A 12919-nucleotide genomic window follows, 5' to 3' on the forward strand; every position below is an offset into this window, starting at 1 on the left:
AAACATACATTGTACAATACTTTGAGCGTTTTCATTTGTAACAAGAAAACTTGCAGAACAGTTCAAACTCATTCTTGTCAATCTTATATGCCTGGGAATCATCATATAACTGCTTTTTTTGTTAATTTTCAAACTCTCCGACACCAAATATGTTTTGCTTATTTATTTATTTTTTAAGTGTAGAAAAACTAGCATGGCAATTTAAAATGAGTATTTAATTTCTTAATAATCTCAGTGCTTCCTTTTTCATCTTTCCTAATGACCTTTTATTTGTTGAGCTACTGTAGTGTTACTACTCAAATTTCTTAATTCCTCACTCAGCTGTGAAACAAGTTGAACTTACATCACTCTGGATGTCATAGACCTTTCTGGCTTGGACAACGTCGGTCTGGTCTGGCAGACACGTCCACTTGTGCAGGAGGTGTTTGTAGTCGATGTCGCTGACCTGGATCTGGTTTTTCTTAGCCAACTCAAAGGCCAGCATGTCTACCGGCAGGTGGAACTTAGTTTTGGACTTGTCAAATTCCTTCTTGTACTCTGCGTCACTAGCGATCTTGGCTGAGTGTAAAGCAAGGAGAAGTAGGGGGTCGTCTTGGATGCTGCGGGCTCCAATGTGGTGTCCGGTTTGCTTGCGGAAGCCTTCCTTGTACTTGTACTGTGGAAAGAAAAACATTTACCAAAAACTTTAACAAGTGCAGTATTCAGAAATCTACCTAACACAGCCTGGAAACAGGAAAGAGCAACCCGCTTTAAACACTCAAGAATTCCTCTTTGAGACCTTAACTCTGTACACTAAACAACCTACCCATACAAGAGCATAGGAAATATAAACTCCAGCAGGCGTATCTAGGAATGTCAAAACCTGTGCATCTACCTTATCAAAAAAACATATCCTAAACCAATGCAAGCGATATAGCCAGTACAATAGGAGAGAGGAATAATATACACACAACTGTATTAAATAAGACTGTCATTAACATACACATAACTGTATTAAATAAGACTGTCATTCCACCACAGAGTTCTGCACTGGTTTCCAATACGCTTTGTGTTAAGTTCATCCATAAGTCTTAATGTAAAAAGCATGAGACCCAGGAGCGCAATATTGTATTTGTTCAAATGCATTTCATTACTTCTTAAAGATCTCTTTATTACTGTCATTATAAAATAAATAAAAATACAATCATTCTTACATCACTGGCAATGTTACATGATGCCTTAGCAGCCTTGATAGAAATAGCGTCAGCTCTAAGATCATATCCCTTCTTCTTAGACTCTTCCAGCGCCAGTCTGTACATTTTCTGAAATGTAGTCATAAAAAAATAAATAAATCAGAAACCATATAAACACAAAGGAAACGAAAAATATAGAACACATTAATACAGCTTTATATCAATAACGCTATCTGCCATCTTGTGTAGTTTATGTTTGGAAGGAATTATAAGTCAGCAGCCAAAAGGCTTAAAAACAAAACCATTCACTGTATTATTTTACAGTACTGCACTGGCCCATTGCTGAATTGAGTTTTAAACTCCAGGGCTACTAACCACTGTTTCCAACAGCTGATACCTGCTGACTATTTCATAACTCCTAAGGTTGTATTCTCAAGGTGGGGTACTGCTACTCTATGAATGTATGGGTGATGAAGATGCAGTCCACACATGAAGCAGCAGTAATTATCTGTCCATTCTATTTATTCCAAACCATGCTGCTGTGTATTACCTCACTGGTGTTGATAGCGTTGCATTTGGCCAGGACGATTTCAGGTGTGTCAGGCATTATATGAATCTTCTTCTTCTCATTTTCCCAGGCTTCACTGTACAGTTTCTGTTTAAAAATTGCAAAATCAAAACATTATTAGTAATATATTCATTACCACTACTACTACTACTGTTTACTAATAATAATTGCTACTGCCATGTTAGGTTTTTTTTTGCTTGTAAGCAAATAGAGTACGGCTGGTCACCATGACCTGAAAGACAACATGGCCCACAGCAGGGGTGTGCAGAAATTTAGTATGCCCAGTGTATCCTCGGCTCACTACTCGCAACCCCCCCACCAACTCGGGGAAACGGCGGCTGGACCACGAGTCCTCTAAAACGTGCTCCTGCCAATCCATCACTTTTCGCACTGCGGATCCACAGCGATGCCGCCAGACCTATAGTGCTGGAGGACAACACAGATCTGGAGGCTCCACTGCAGAACCACAGGCGCCCTGTCAGCCACAGGGGTCGCTGATGCACGGTGAACCGTGGATTGCCCTGCTGACCTAAGCCCCCCCCTACCCGGGCAGCGCTCGGCCAATTGTGCGCCGCCCCCTAGGCACTCCCAGTCACTTCAGCGATCTCCAGGCTATAGGGCACATCCACACAAAGCCCCTTTACTGGATGCGTAATTCGGGAGCCCTGCGAGGGTTTTAAAAGCTGAATGGAAGATTATTTTATTCTCACCTAAGGCAATGACATTTTTACTTTCATTTACGGCCTCGGCACACCAGTACGGCAGTAAAAATAGCGGCCCAGATGAGAGATTCTTCCAATCAGCTTTTAAACACTCAACGCAGAAGTTAATTGCCACTCAGTTGTAAGCATGAGGGAAGGACAGCTTTTCGTGTATTAAAATCATCAATATCCTTGGTTAAGCAGGTTTGAGGTCAAGGTTAAATGTGACCTGCACTGCCCAGGCTGTGAGAGCTGTTCTGCACTGCTGGCTTTTACTATGGAGAATGACACTTACCTTGCTCATTGTCTTAGCATTGGCCTGAGCCAGGACTACATCCATGGAGTCAGTGACGCTGGTGAATTTAATGGTGTCTGGAGGCTGACGGTATTTCTTCTCGCTCAGAATCTCCCCGGCCTTTTTGGACTTCTCAACATCCAGCGAGCCGATCGGGACCCAACCTAGTCCTTTGAAATAGCTGTTGTACTCAGATTTATATTCATTCTGAAAGACAAAAGAATAACATTTATCAGGGGAGACAGATAGTCTTGTCTTCATGCCAAAGGGAATTCAACATTTAATACAGAATATTAATAAAAAAATACACCTGTCCTAATCTGTTTTTAACCATAACATACCCAAATCATTGCTTGAAATTATATTATTCTCTGTCTACTGGGCCGTTAGAGACCATGACAGTTAAAGACCCATTGAAGCCAGCGAGATATTATACTTGGTTAGCTCGTGAAATTACTAACGGAACAATGCAATTTGATGACTACTGTACAATTTCTAAACATGCAAAGATATATACAGTTTACACACCTGTAAAACTATGAACATAAATGGCTGCTTTCACAGACCTCGGTTAGCACTAATCTTGGTACTTACTAATTACTTACTAATGTTATTTTAGATAAAGTAGTCCCGGACTAATCAGGGTCTATGAAACCAGCCAAAAGAATGTGAACTTACATCACTCTGGATATCATAGACCTTTCTGGCTTGGACAACGTCGGTCTGGTCTGGCAGACACGTCCACTTGTGCAGGAGGTGTTTGTAGTCGATGTCGCTGACCTGGATCTGGTTTTTCTTAGCCAACTCAAAGGCCAGCATGTCTACCGGCAGGTGGAACTTAGTTTTGGACTTGTCAAATTCCTTCTTGTACTCTGCGTCACTAGCGATCTTGGCTGAGTGTAAAGCAAGGAGAAGTAGGGGGTCATCTTGGATGCTGCGGGCTCCAATGTGGTGTCCGGTTTGCTTGCGGAAGCCTGCCTTGTACTTGTACTGTGAATAGAAACGTACAAAGAAAACAATGTTTTTTTTTTTTTTTTTAATTGTCTACTAAAGTATTGTAAAGGCTTTCCTGAACTCAATGCAGCAGTTGCTATGTTCCTGAAATAATTGGAAACTACAAAGCTTGAAACAAAGTAAACAAAGGTCCATACATCGCTAGCAATGTCCCTGGAGGCTTTGGCTGCTTTGATGGAAATTGCATCAGATCTCAGGTCATATCCTTTCTTCTTAGATTCCTCCCAGGCAAGTTTGTACAATTTCTGAAATTTAAAAGACAAAAATGTAGTACATGAAATAGCATTTATTGTATTACAAGTATAGCTGCTAAAATGAAAATGAGAAGCGACAAGTTTATACATTACATATGCACAGTAAGGAGTAGTGATGATGCTGGCAGGTGTTAACATTTTGAATATGTAGTTACCTCACTGATAGCCACTTTGTTCTGCTTGGCTAGCACGATTTCAGGCAAGTCTGACGTGACGTGAGTCTTCCCTTTCTCAGCCTCCCAGGCTGCTGTGTACAGATGCTAATGGAATAAAGAATAAAACATGAATTTAGAGACAGTGTTTACTTTAAGGAAAATGCAGATGAAATTCACATGCAAATGTTTAACTCAGACTACAATGTTAAAAACGCAGCACTGTGCTGAATGTAACAGCATGAACAGACTGCGAAGGCAACAATAAAACTTTCATTTTTTTTAACTCTGGGCTTTTTAGGTCACGCTAATCATCGGCCCTGAAAAAGCTGCTTTTTTTTTTTTTTTTTTTTTTTTTTACACAGTTTCCTGTAAGAACCATATATGTTCTGGGATTTATTGACATTGCTTAATATCATCCTCTACAAAGATGCAGTGGGGTGTAAAGTAAAGGTGTTCATCTCTTACCTTATTCATGGTCAGCGCATTTGCCTTGGCTAGCTCCAAGTCCACGGAGTCAGTAACGGAGGTGAATTTCACGGTGCTAGGGTGCTGCCGGTACCTCTTCTCGCTCCTGATTTTGGAAGCATGCTTCGCTTTCTCCACGTCCAGGGAGCCTATCGGTACCCAGCCCATGCCTTTAAACCAGCTGTTGTAATCGCTTTTGTAAGCATTCTGAGGAAAACAATAACAGGTGCAGGTTTCTTAACACGCAGTCTGCTAACTATACTAGCAATCACCCAACCAAATCTGCAGTATGTTATATTATTATTATTATTATTATTATTATTATTATTATTATTATTATTATTATTATTATTATTATTATTATTATTATTTATTTATGTATGTATTTATTTATTTATTTCACAGTAGACAAATTATTCCCAAAATATTAAAACGGAATTAGTTCTAATTTCATAGTCACAGATTACTGCAAGCTGGACTCAGAGACTGTTGGACTTGCCTTCCTATACACTAAAAGACTACATAACTTGCAATGGGGTTCTGGGAGTTGTAGTCATTTGAAAGAGTTGCAGGAAATGGTAGGCTATTAGAGGAAGTTTTGGAAACTTGAAGCAGCAGATCAGAACATAGTTGTATAAATTGCATTTTGTACATGTTTATTTTAGATTGGTTGAATAAACCAGCATGTACTATTCCTGTCCCTGTGCATGATCCTGGGTACCCAATTACACCTATTCCAACAACACAATGCTGGCATATATTTACACACCACATTGAGGCTATAGGTTTTAGATTGGCTAAGGTGGAAGCAAGTTTTTAAAATACATTATAAAATATTTTAGAAATTGAAGACAACATCTAGGAGGACCAAAACATTTCTTCAGTTTTACTTTTCTCTTAGTGAAGTAACCATTTGCCTTTAACTGGTCCTGATGTAAATAGGGCTAAGTTTGGCAAGGATGGGGTTAATTCTGGCCCTGTCAACAATCACAGATTGGGCCATGCCCCAAATAGCTAACTGAGTGCTAACTGGGGAATGGCCGCTGTATATAGGGGAAGGGAGTTTGGGTGAGTGTAACGTAGTTGTGTGTCAACTGTGTTTTTGAAGTGTTTAGTAGTGTTGAGTAGTGAAGGCGAATGCCAGTCTACGTTTGAGTATTTTGCTTAAATCTTTTATTGTAGCCCTTGTGCCCAATTTGTTTGTTCTTGTGTTCCTTGTTTTGCGAATTAATCACATGCACTTAAACTGCAGCTTCCTTGTCTCTGAGTCTCTTTCCTGCCAATACCATCTGGGACACAGTACTGTCCTGTTACATGGTTAAATATCCATGTCTTTAGAAGCAGGAGTCAAATCCAATTCATACTCCACAACTGGATGAAAGACCTCTTTCTATTCCCTATGTTTCATACATTCACACCAGCATGAGAAGGAGAAGACCCTTACGTCACTCTGAATGAAGTTCATATTCTGGGCCAGTTGCACATTCATGGCATCAGGAAGCAGGGTGTAGTGGTGGAAGTGCTGCTTGTAGTTGGAGTTGGTTATGACAGCCATGGCCTGCTTGGCCTGATTGACGCTGACCGTGTCTGCAGGAGTGTGGTATTTGGTCTTGAACTTCTGGTAGTCCTTCTTGTACTCGCGCTCGGACTGCATCTTAGCCACGTTCATGTAGTGGACCAGCTTGGGGTCGTCCTGCAGGCTGCGGAAGCCCACGTGATGGCCTCTCGCCTTCTCATAAGCCAACTTGTACTTGTACTGTCATGTTTTTAGAGAAAGTGTATTATTGACATGGTAGAGATTGAAGCAGTACTAAAAAGTTTGCCAAAGAATTTTACTGTTTTTCTCTGTAGCATTAAAATGCTTTTGAAGGAATGTTCCTGTTTTAAATGAAAGTATTTGTGGTTGCAATTCAACAAATCAATGTTATTTTATTGTTAATTCTGGTGAATGACATATATCTCAAATACTGTTCAGTTACACATCAGCAATAAATAAAAAACAGGAAAACCAACAAATGATATACGGTATATTTAGAATGTAAATATATGAACATAATGCAAAAGCAGAATTATTTAAATTTGTGTCAAACAAAAGCGTTCTGGGAACATTGAACTGTATCTTCAATAGCACAGAAGAGAATAAAATGAAGTCCAAAACACTTACGTCACTTGCGATGTTACTTGAAGCTTTAGCAGCCTTGATTGCAATAGCATCCACTCTCAAATCATAACCCTTCTTCTTAGACATTTCCATCGCCAGCCTGTACTTTTTCTGAAATTTCGGAATAAAAAAAATTAATAAATCAGAAACTAAATAAACACATGTAAAGAAACATACAAATCACATAAATACAGGCTGACCTCATTAACGCTAAGATGTTTAAATATACTTCTGATCCTGGGTCGACAGCAAAACTGAGCATATGGTTATATAGAGATACAGTTTAAAGAATTTAAGAAAAGGGAAGGTGAGGTACAGTGCGGTGCACTCGTTATAGATCGTTCACAGCGCAGTGTTTCATAACCAGACTAACGGGGCATGTGTGACCTACAACTTGGAAATAACAAGGACACATTGCAAGAACGAAAACTGCTGCACTGAGCTTGTCCTGCTAATACCAACGTGGCACCTGCAGTGCACTGAATGTGTTAGGACTACTAGCTTCTGTGACATTTCATTTAACGTGCCCATAGAACACACACACACACGTTCTAAATATGTGCATTTTAACATGTTCGTTTTTTTTAATTTACATGTTTAATAATGTGTAGAATGAAAGCATAACACTGACATTTTCTAGCCTGCAAAACACCATTTATTTAGTTAACATTTAGTTAAATAAATGTGGGTCAAGAGATACTTCACTGTGTACATTAGCTGCAATAACACTCATTAATATGATGCTCTAATACAGAAATACAGTATATCTACTCTCTTAGTGAAATTGAAATAGGGCTTGGAATACAAAGATAAGCTCTAATTTGTTTCACCAGTCTAACAAAGCTCAAGACACGTAGCACAATACTGTTTAAGGACACCTTTCCCATGAACTGTGAACACGATTCTCCAGGGAGAGCAGAATCTGCTCATACTCACCTCGCTCATTGCAATGGCATTTGCTTTAGCTAGAACAATTTCAGGTGTGTCGGGCATGACATGGATAGAGGTCTTCATTTTGTCCCAGGCGTCTGTGTACAGTTGCTAAAAAAAAAAAGGAAAGGAACATTTTATTTAAAATATTGTACTGCTGTAATTATTTGAAAATGACAACCAAGTCTGATATTAATTGAGACGTATTGCTAAGCTAAAATAAACAAACAAACAACAAAACTGCACATGTTTTTCAGTTATTATTATTATTATTATTATTATTATTATTATTTAAATACAAGAATACTGACCTTGCTCATTATCTTAGCATTGGCCTGAGCCAGAACTACATCCATGGAGTCAGTGACACTGGTGAATTTAATAGTGTCTGGAGGCTGACGGTATTTCTTCTCGCTCAGAATCTCCCCGGCCTTCTTGTTCTTCTCAATTTCCAGCGAGCCAATCGGGACCCAACCTGTACCTTTGAACCAGTTGTTGTAGTCAGATTTATATACATTCTGAAAGAAGAAAAAAAATATATATATTACATAGGTTAACACTCATATTACAGAAACACTTTAACCCTTTAAGGTACAAGGGACAGATGTCTCCCTGAAGTAAAATGAAGCTAACTTTCTTATTTTAGCAATGCGGCGCACGAACCAGGGTTTACAAATTACTGGCAAACAGTGAGTTTCCTCCTCGTGGTACTTGAGTCACTCTCAAGTGTATTTTAGGAAGAAACCGTTTGCACTACAGGCGTGCCATTGCTTGTGTACCTGAAGGGGTTAATATACAAACTAAAAGATTGTTGTATTCAGACATTTCAGAAACACAGTAAACGCTGAGTAACCGATTAATGCTGTATTAACACTGTATTAACAAGCAACACCTTTCTAACAAAGCTATTAAGTGCTTGTATTTGATTCAACGGCTGCTGCCTTTATATTTACATGTAGAATTATATTTGTGAATTAGTTTATTTACTAGAGCTACTCCAGTACTCACGTCACTCTGAATGTGCATCATGTTCCTGCACAGCTCCAGGTTCATTGCATCAGGCAGGACCGTGCAGTGGCTGAAATGCTGCCTGTAGCCAGCATTGGAGGTCACATTCTGGGAGTTCTTGGCAGCAACGACACTGAACATGTCTATGGGAGTGTGGTACTTGGTCTTGGACTTCTCGTAGTCCTTCTTGTACTCGCGCTCAGACTGCATCTTAGCCACGTTCATGTAGTGGACCAGCTTGGGGTCGTCCTGCAGGCTACGGAAGCCCACGTGATGGCCTCTCGCCTTCTCATAAGCCAACTTGTACTTGTACTGTGAAAAGATAATGCTGTTCAATACACCTTATACGATATACATTCAAAATCTATTATACATACTTCAGAATATGGTTTAAGACTTCAATGTGTATTGATTTGTAGAACGCACTCAATATATGAAATCAATGTAATTCTTCGTATATATCTGTACGTGTTTATGGAATCTGGGTATAGATTTATAATATATTCCTAAATCAGTGTGAGTAAAGGAAAAATACATTTCAGTCTGTACAATTATTGCCTATTGACCCCATACTGGCGGTTGAATAAGTACCTGCGCAGATGTTATACTTTATTACTGTATATAAATTAATTGATATTTGGAGAAAGAAAAGCAACACTCACGTCACTTGCAATATTACTGTTAGCCTTAGCTGCCATGACTGAAATGGAATCAGGTTTGAGGTCATATCCCTTCTTCTTCAGTTCTTCCAAGCCTTGTTTATAGGCTTTCTAAAGACAAAACACAAAGGAAGGAAGAGTCAGAAACAAACACATGAAAAGATTGTAAAGTACCTTGCATTAAACAGTTTATACAGACTCATACCTGTTAAAATTGGAATATTGATCTAACCAAAATTCTTACAGATTAAGAAATAATGCTAACCTACAGAATTACACTTGTAGACATACCTCGCTGACATTGATCTGATTGGCTTTGGACAGAATTATTTCAGGAGTGTCCGGCATGATGTGGATCTTGGTCTTCTCCTTGTTCCAGACATCTCTGTATGCTCTCTACAAAAAAAGCAGAAAGCAATGGATTGCATGTTATGTTGACTGATAGAATGGGTACTGAAGCGGCAGTAGTAGACAAACTTGAAATTCCTTTTTAGGACATTCTTCAAAAAATGTTGCCTTCTCTGCACTCCACTTGTACACAGCCTCCAATCCTCCAGACTAAGCCAGCCTAAACGTTCATAGATCTGGTAGTAATTTACCTTGAGAATAGATCTTGCAGCACCAATGCAAATAGGAAATAACATTGTCAAGGCTGTATGGGAAGCACTCATGGGCTGTATATACAATATATGGGAGCATTTTAGTACCACAGGTGTACCATATAGAGTCCTACACCCTTAATATTTTACAATAGGAATACCACATACCATATTCATTGTCTGAGCATTAGCCTTAGCCAGAACAAGGTCCATGGAGTCCATCAGTTTGCTAAATTTCAAGGTTTCAGGGAGCTGACGGTACTGCTTCTCGCTCTTGATTTCAGAACCTTTCTTTGCAGTTTCCACTTGAAGAGAACCAATTGGCACCCACCCCATCCCTTTAAACCAGTTGTTGTAATCACTTCTGTATTCATTCTGATGAGAGAGGGAAAGAGAGAGCAAATCAAAATACAAGTTATTAATGCATATCCTTAAGATGAAGGACGTTTCTTCTTAGAGTGCCCAATTATTTTACCCCTGACTTTCTTCCCAATTTAGAATGTCCAATAATTTTTAACCGTCACCACTGCAATTTTTCTCACAGAACTCAGGGGAAGTGAAGGTTCAGTGGGCGTTCTCCAATCCCATGACCAAGCCAGCTTCCTCTTCTACACCCAGGAACTCGAGAGTGAAAGTCAGCAAGCCACCGGCCTCTGGAGGACAAAGGCCAGCCCTGCAGGTGTCCGCTGAGCTCACTGGGCGCCTGACCAGTAGGGTGTTCTGCAGCGCATCGAGGAGAAACACTTTTTTCCAATTTTGCCTCCCAAACCTGCAGGAGCGCCAAGGCCAATGGGACGCTTCCTCTGGAATCCCCAGTAACCCAACTTTAAGGGATAAGTAAAGCAGTATGCATTAAGGTTCTAAATATTATTGACATTAGACCTTAAACCACGGTTCTGGTGATACAATAGGTCTGACAACATTCTGACAACTTACGTCACTCTGAATGTGCATCATATTTTGGGCCAGTTGCACATTCATGGCATCAGGGAGGAGGGTGTAGTGGTGGAAGTGCTGCTTGTAGTTGGAGTTGGTTATGACAGCCATGGCCTGCTTGGCCTGATTGACGCTGACCATGTCTGCAGGAGTGTGGTACTTGGTCTTGGACTTCTGGTAGTCCTTCTTATACTCGCGCTCAGACTGCATCTTAGCCACGTTCATGTAGTGGACCAGCTTGGGGTCGTCCTGCAGGCTGCGGAAGCCCACGTGATGGCCTCTCGCCTTCTCATAAGCCAACTTGTACTTGTACTGAAGAAAGAAATTAAAAAACACACACATATTGTTATTGTGTATTTCAAATATATTGATTTTCAGGGTTCCAGTCTCACTTAAGCTATACATTTACCTTTTGAGCAAAACAAAAGCAATAAATAAATAAATAAATAAATACTCACATCACTGGCAATGTTTCTTGAAGCTTTAGCAGCAAGGACAGAAATTGAGTCTGGTTTCAAGTCATATCCCTTGGCAAGATGCTTGATCCAGCTCTGCTTGTAGTAAGACTAAAAGAAAAAAAAAACAAGACATTGATAAAAGCTTCAAAATCACTGCTTCAGACCCAACTCATGTATTTACACTCTCCAAGTGACAGCACAAATGTTGCCGAATGCACAAGAGCAAAAGGGTTTTTGTGGAAACTGTTAAATCAGTAGAGTATTTCAATATATTGCACGGCAGTAACATGTGGCGGGCCCTGGCCAAACCATGACCAGCATTAATTAATAAACCAAAAAAAAAAAAAAACGGTTTGTTCAGGTTGTTCAGGGTGGGAAGGAAAATTGACTATGATGATGATGATGATGATGATGATGATGATGATGACTGTATCAGAAAGCTCAACAACTGCATCCTCCTTCATGTGTTTATAAGGCAAGCAACCAGCACGTCTGGAATACATTACCTCACTGATATTCAAGGCATTGGCCTTAGCCTGTAAAAACTGCGGGCTGTCCGATGGCAGGTGGTATTTATGCTTCAGTTTCTCACCAGGGGCTTTATAAGTGATCTGGGGAAAGAAAACGAGAACAGCTTAAGTACATTTCTGGAAGACGTGTGATGGCATCCCTTTTTAGATGTATCTTTCACTTTTTTTTTTTTTTAATCTCTGGTGACTGTTCAAGTTTACACCTGTTTCTATTAACCCTTTGCAGCCATACTCTCCACTATCAACCCAAACTACTTTGTTTTGCCCTTTGGTTGAGTGGTATGAGGTTTAGCTGCTTGTTATTAAAATGTTTAAACTGCTTCATTCATTTACCCATTCCAGGATGAATTACAATACAGAATAATATAGCGTTTAGCCCGGATGATGTATATTATATGTGTGATATAATATGCAATACTGTTAGTAAAGTCTATTATGTAAGTAAAGTCTATACACTTCCACGGTTAAGGTTTTATTGAAGGTCCCATACTTCACTGAGTTGTTTGCTGTTATTTGTTGCGAGGACCATGTTCATGGAGTCAGTCACGGAGGTGAATTTGATGGTGTCTGGGTGCTGTCGGTATTTCCTCTCATTCAGAGCTTGCCCGGCCTTCTTTGCTTTCTCTACATCCAGTGACCCGATTGGGACCCAACCAATACCTTTGAACCAGTTGTTGTACTCAGACTTATACTCATTCTGCAAGAGAAAAGAAAGCACACAGTCACACAGCTGGTAATCTTTTAACCCTTATCTTAGTGCCGTATGTTAACATATGCCGTTGGAAATTACGCTGGAACCTCACGGGGCTCCCACGTCCCAATCTGAAGTAGTGTATTAATATATGTAAAAAAAAAAATTGTCCTGTTCTTCTCAGGTATAATCAATGAAGGATTTCCTTCTTCAGCTCGGGGCTTCTGAACTCCTCAGACAAAAATGCATCTTTATAATCATAATGATAACAGGGCTGTTTACGGTCGTGGTGCAACACAGTGTATGAGAGCGTGACTTGAATG

General features: G+C 39.8%; 1 protein-coding gene across 23 annotated transcripts in view; it reads right to left on the reverse strand.

Annotated features, from left to right (window-relative positions):
• Positions 1 to 12919, reverse strand: part of LOC121322385 (nebulin-like) — an 87184-nt gene that overhangs the window by 56595 nt on the left and 17670 nt on the right. For 19 of the 23 annotated variants that reach the window (XM_041262254.1, XM_041262265.1, XM_041262264.1 and 16 more), the window contains 20 exons: positions 12396 to 12602; positions 11882 to 11986; positions 11376 to 11483; positions 10918 to 11229; positions 10150 to 10356; positions 9674 to 9778; positions 9386 to 9493; positions 8724 to 9035; positions 8027 to 8233; positions 7722 to 7826; positions 6789 to 6896; positions 6069 to 6380; positions 4625 to 4831; positions 4160 to 4264; positions 3888 to 3995; positions 3415 to 3726; positions 2737 to 2943; positions 1723 to 1827; positions 1194 to 1301; positions 344 to 655 (listed from right to left, as the gene is read on the reverse strand). In XM_041262254.1, coding sequence (XP_041118188.1) covers positions 344 to 655; positions 1194 to 1301; positions 1723 to 1827; positions 2737 to 2943; positions 3415 to 3726; positions 3888 to 3995; positions 4160 to 4264; positions 4625 to 4831; positions 6069 to 6380; positions 6789 to 6896; positions 7722 to 7826; positions 8027 to 8233; positions 8724 to 9035; positions 9386 to 9493; positions 9674 to 9778; positions 10150 to 10356; positions 10918 to 11229; positions 11376 to 11483; positions 11882 to 11986; positions 12396 to 12602 — 3660 coding nt within the window. The remainder of the gene's footprint in view (positions 1 to 343; positions 656 to 1193; positions 1302 to 1722; positions 1828 to 2736; positions 2944 to 3414; positions 3727 to 3887; positions 3996 to 4159; positions 4265 to 4624; positions 4832 to 6068; positions 6381 to 6788; positions 6897 to 7721; positions 7827 to 8026; positions 8234 to 8723; positions 9036 to 9385; positions 9494 to 9673; positions 9779 to 10149; positions 10357 to 10917; positions 11230 to 11375; positions 11484 to 11881; positions 11987 to 12395; positions 12603 to 12919) is intronic. The other 4 variants (XM_041262266.1, XM_041262269.1, XM_041262270.1 and 1 more) reach the window with 4 other exon arrangements.

The sequence above is a fragment of the Polyodon spathula genome, chromosome 10 (genome assembly GCF_017654505.1).
Source record: "Polyodon spathula isolate WHYD16114869_AA chromosome 10, ASM1765450v1, whole genome shotgun sequence".
Taxonomy (NCBI): domain Eukaryota; kingdom Metazoa; phylum Chordata; class Actinopteri; order Acipenseriformes; family Polyodontidae; genus Polyodon; species Polyodon spathula.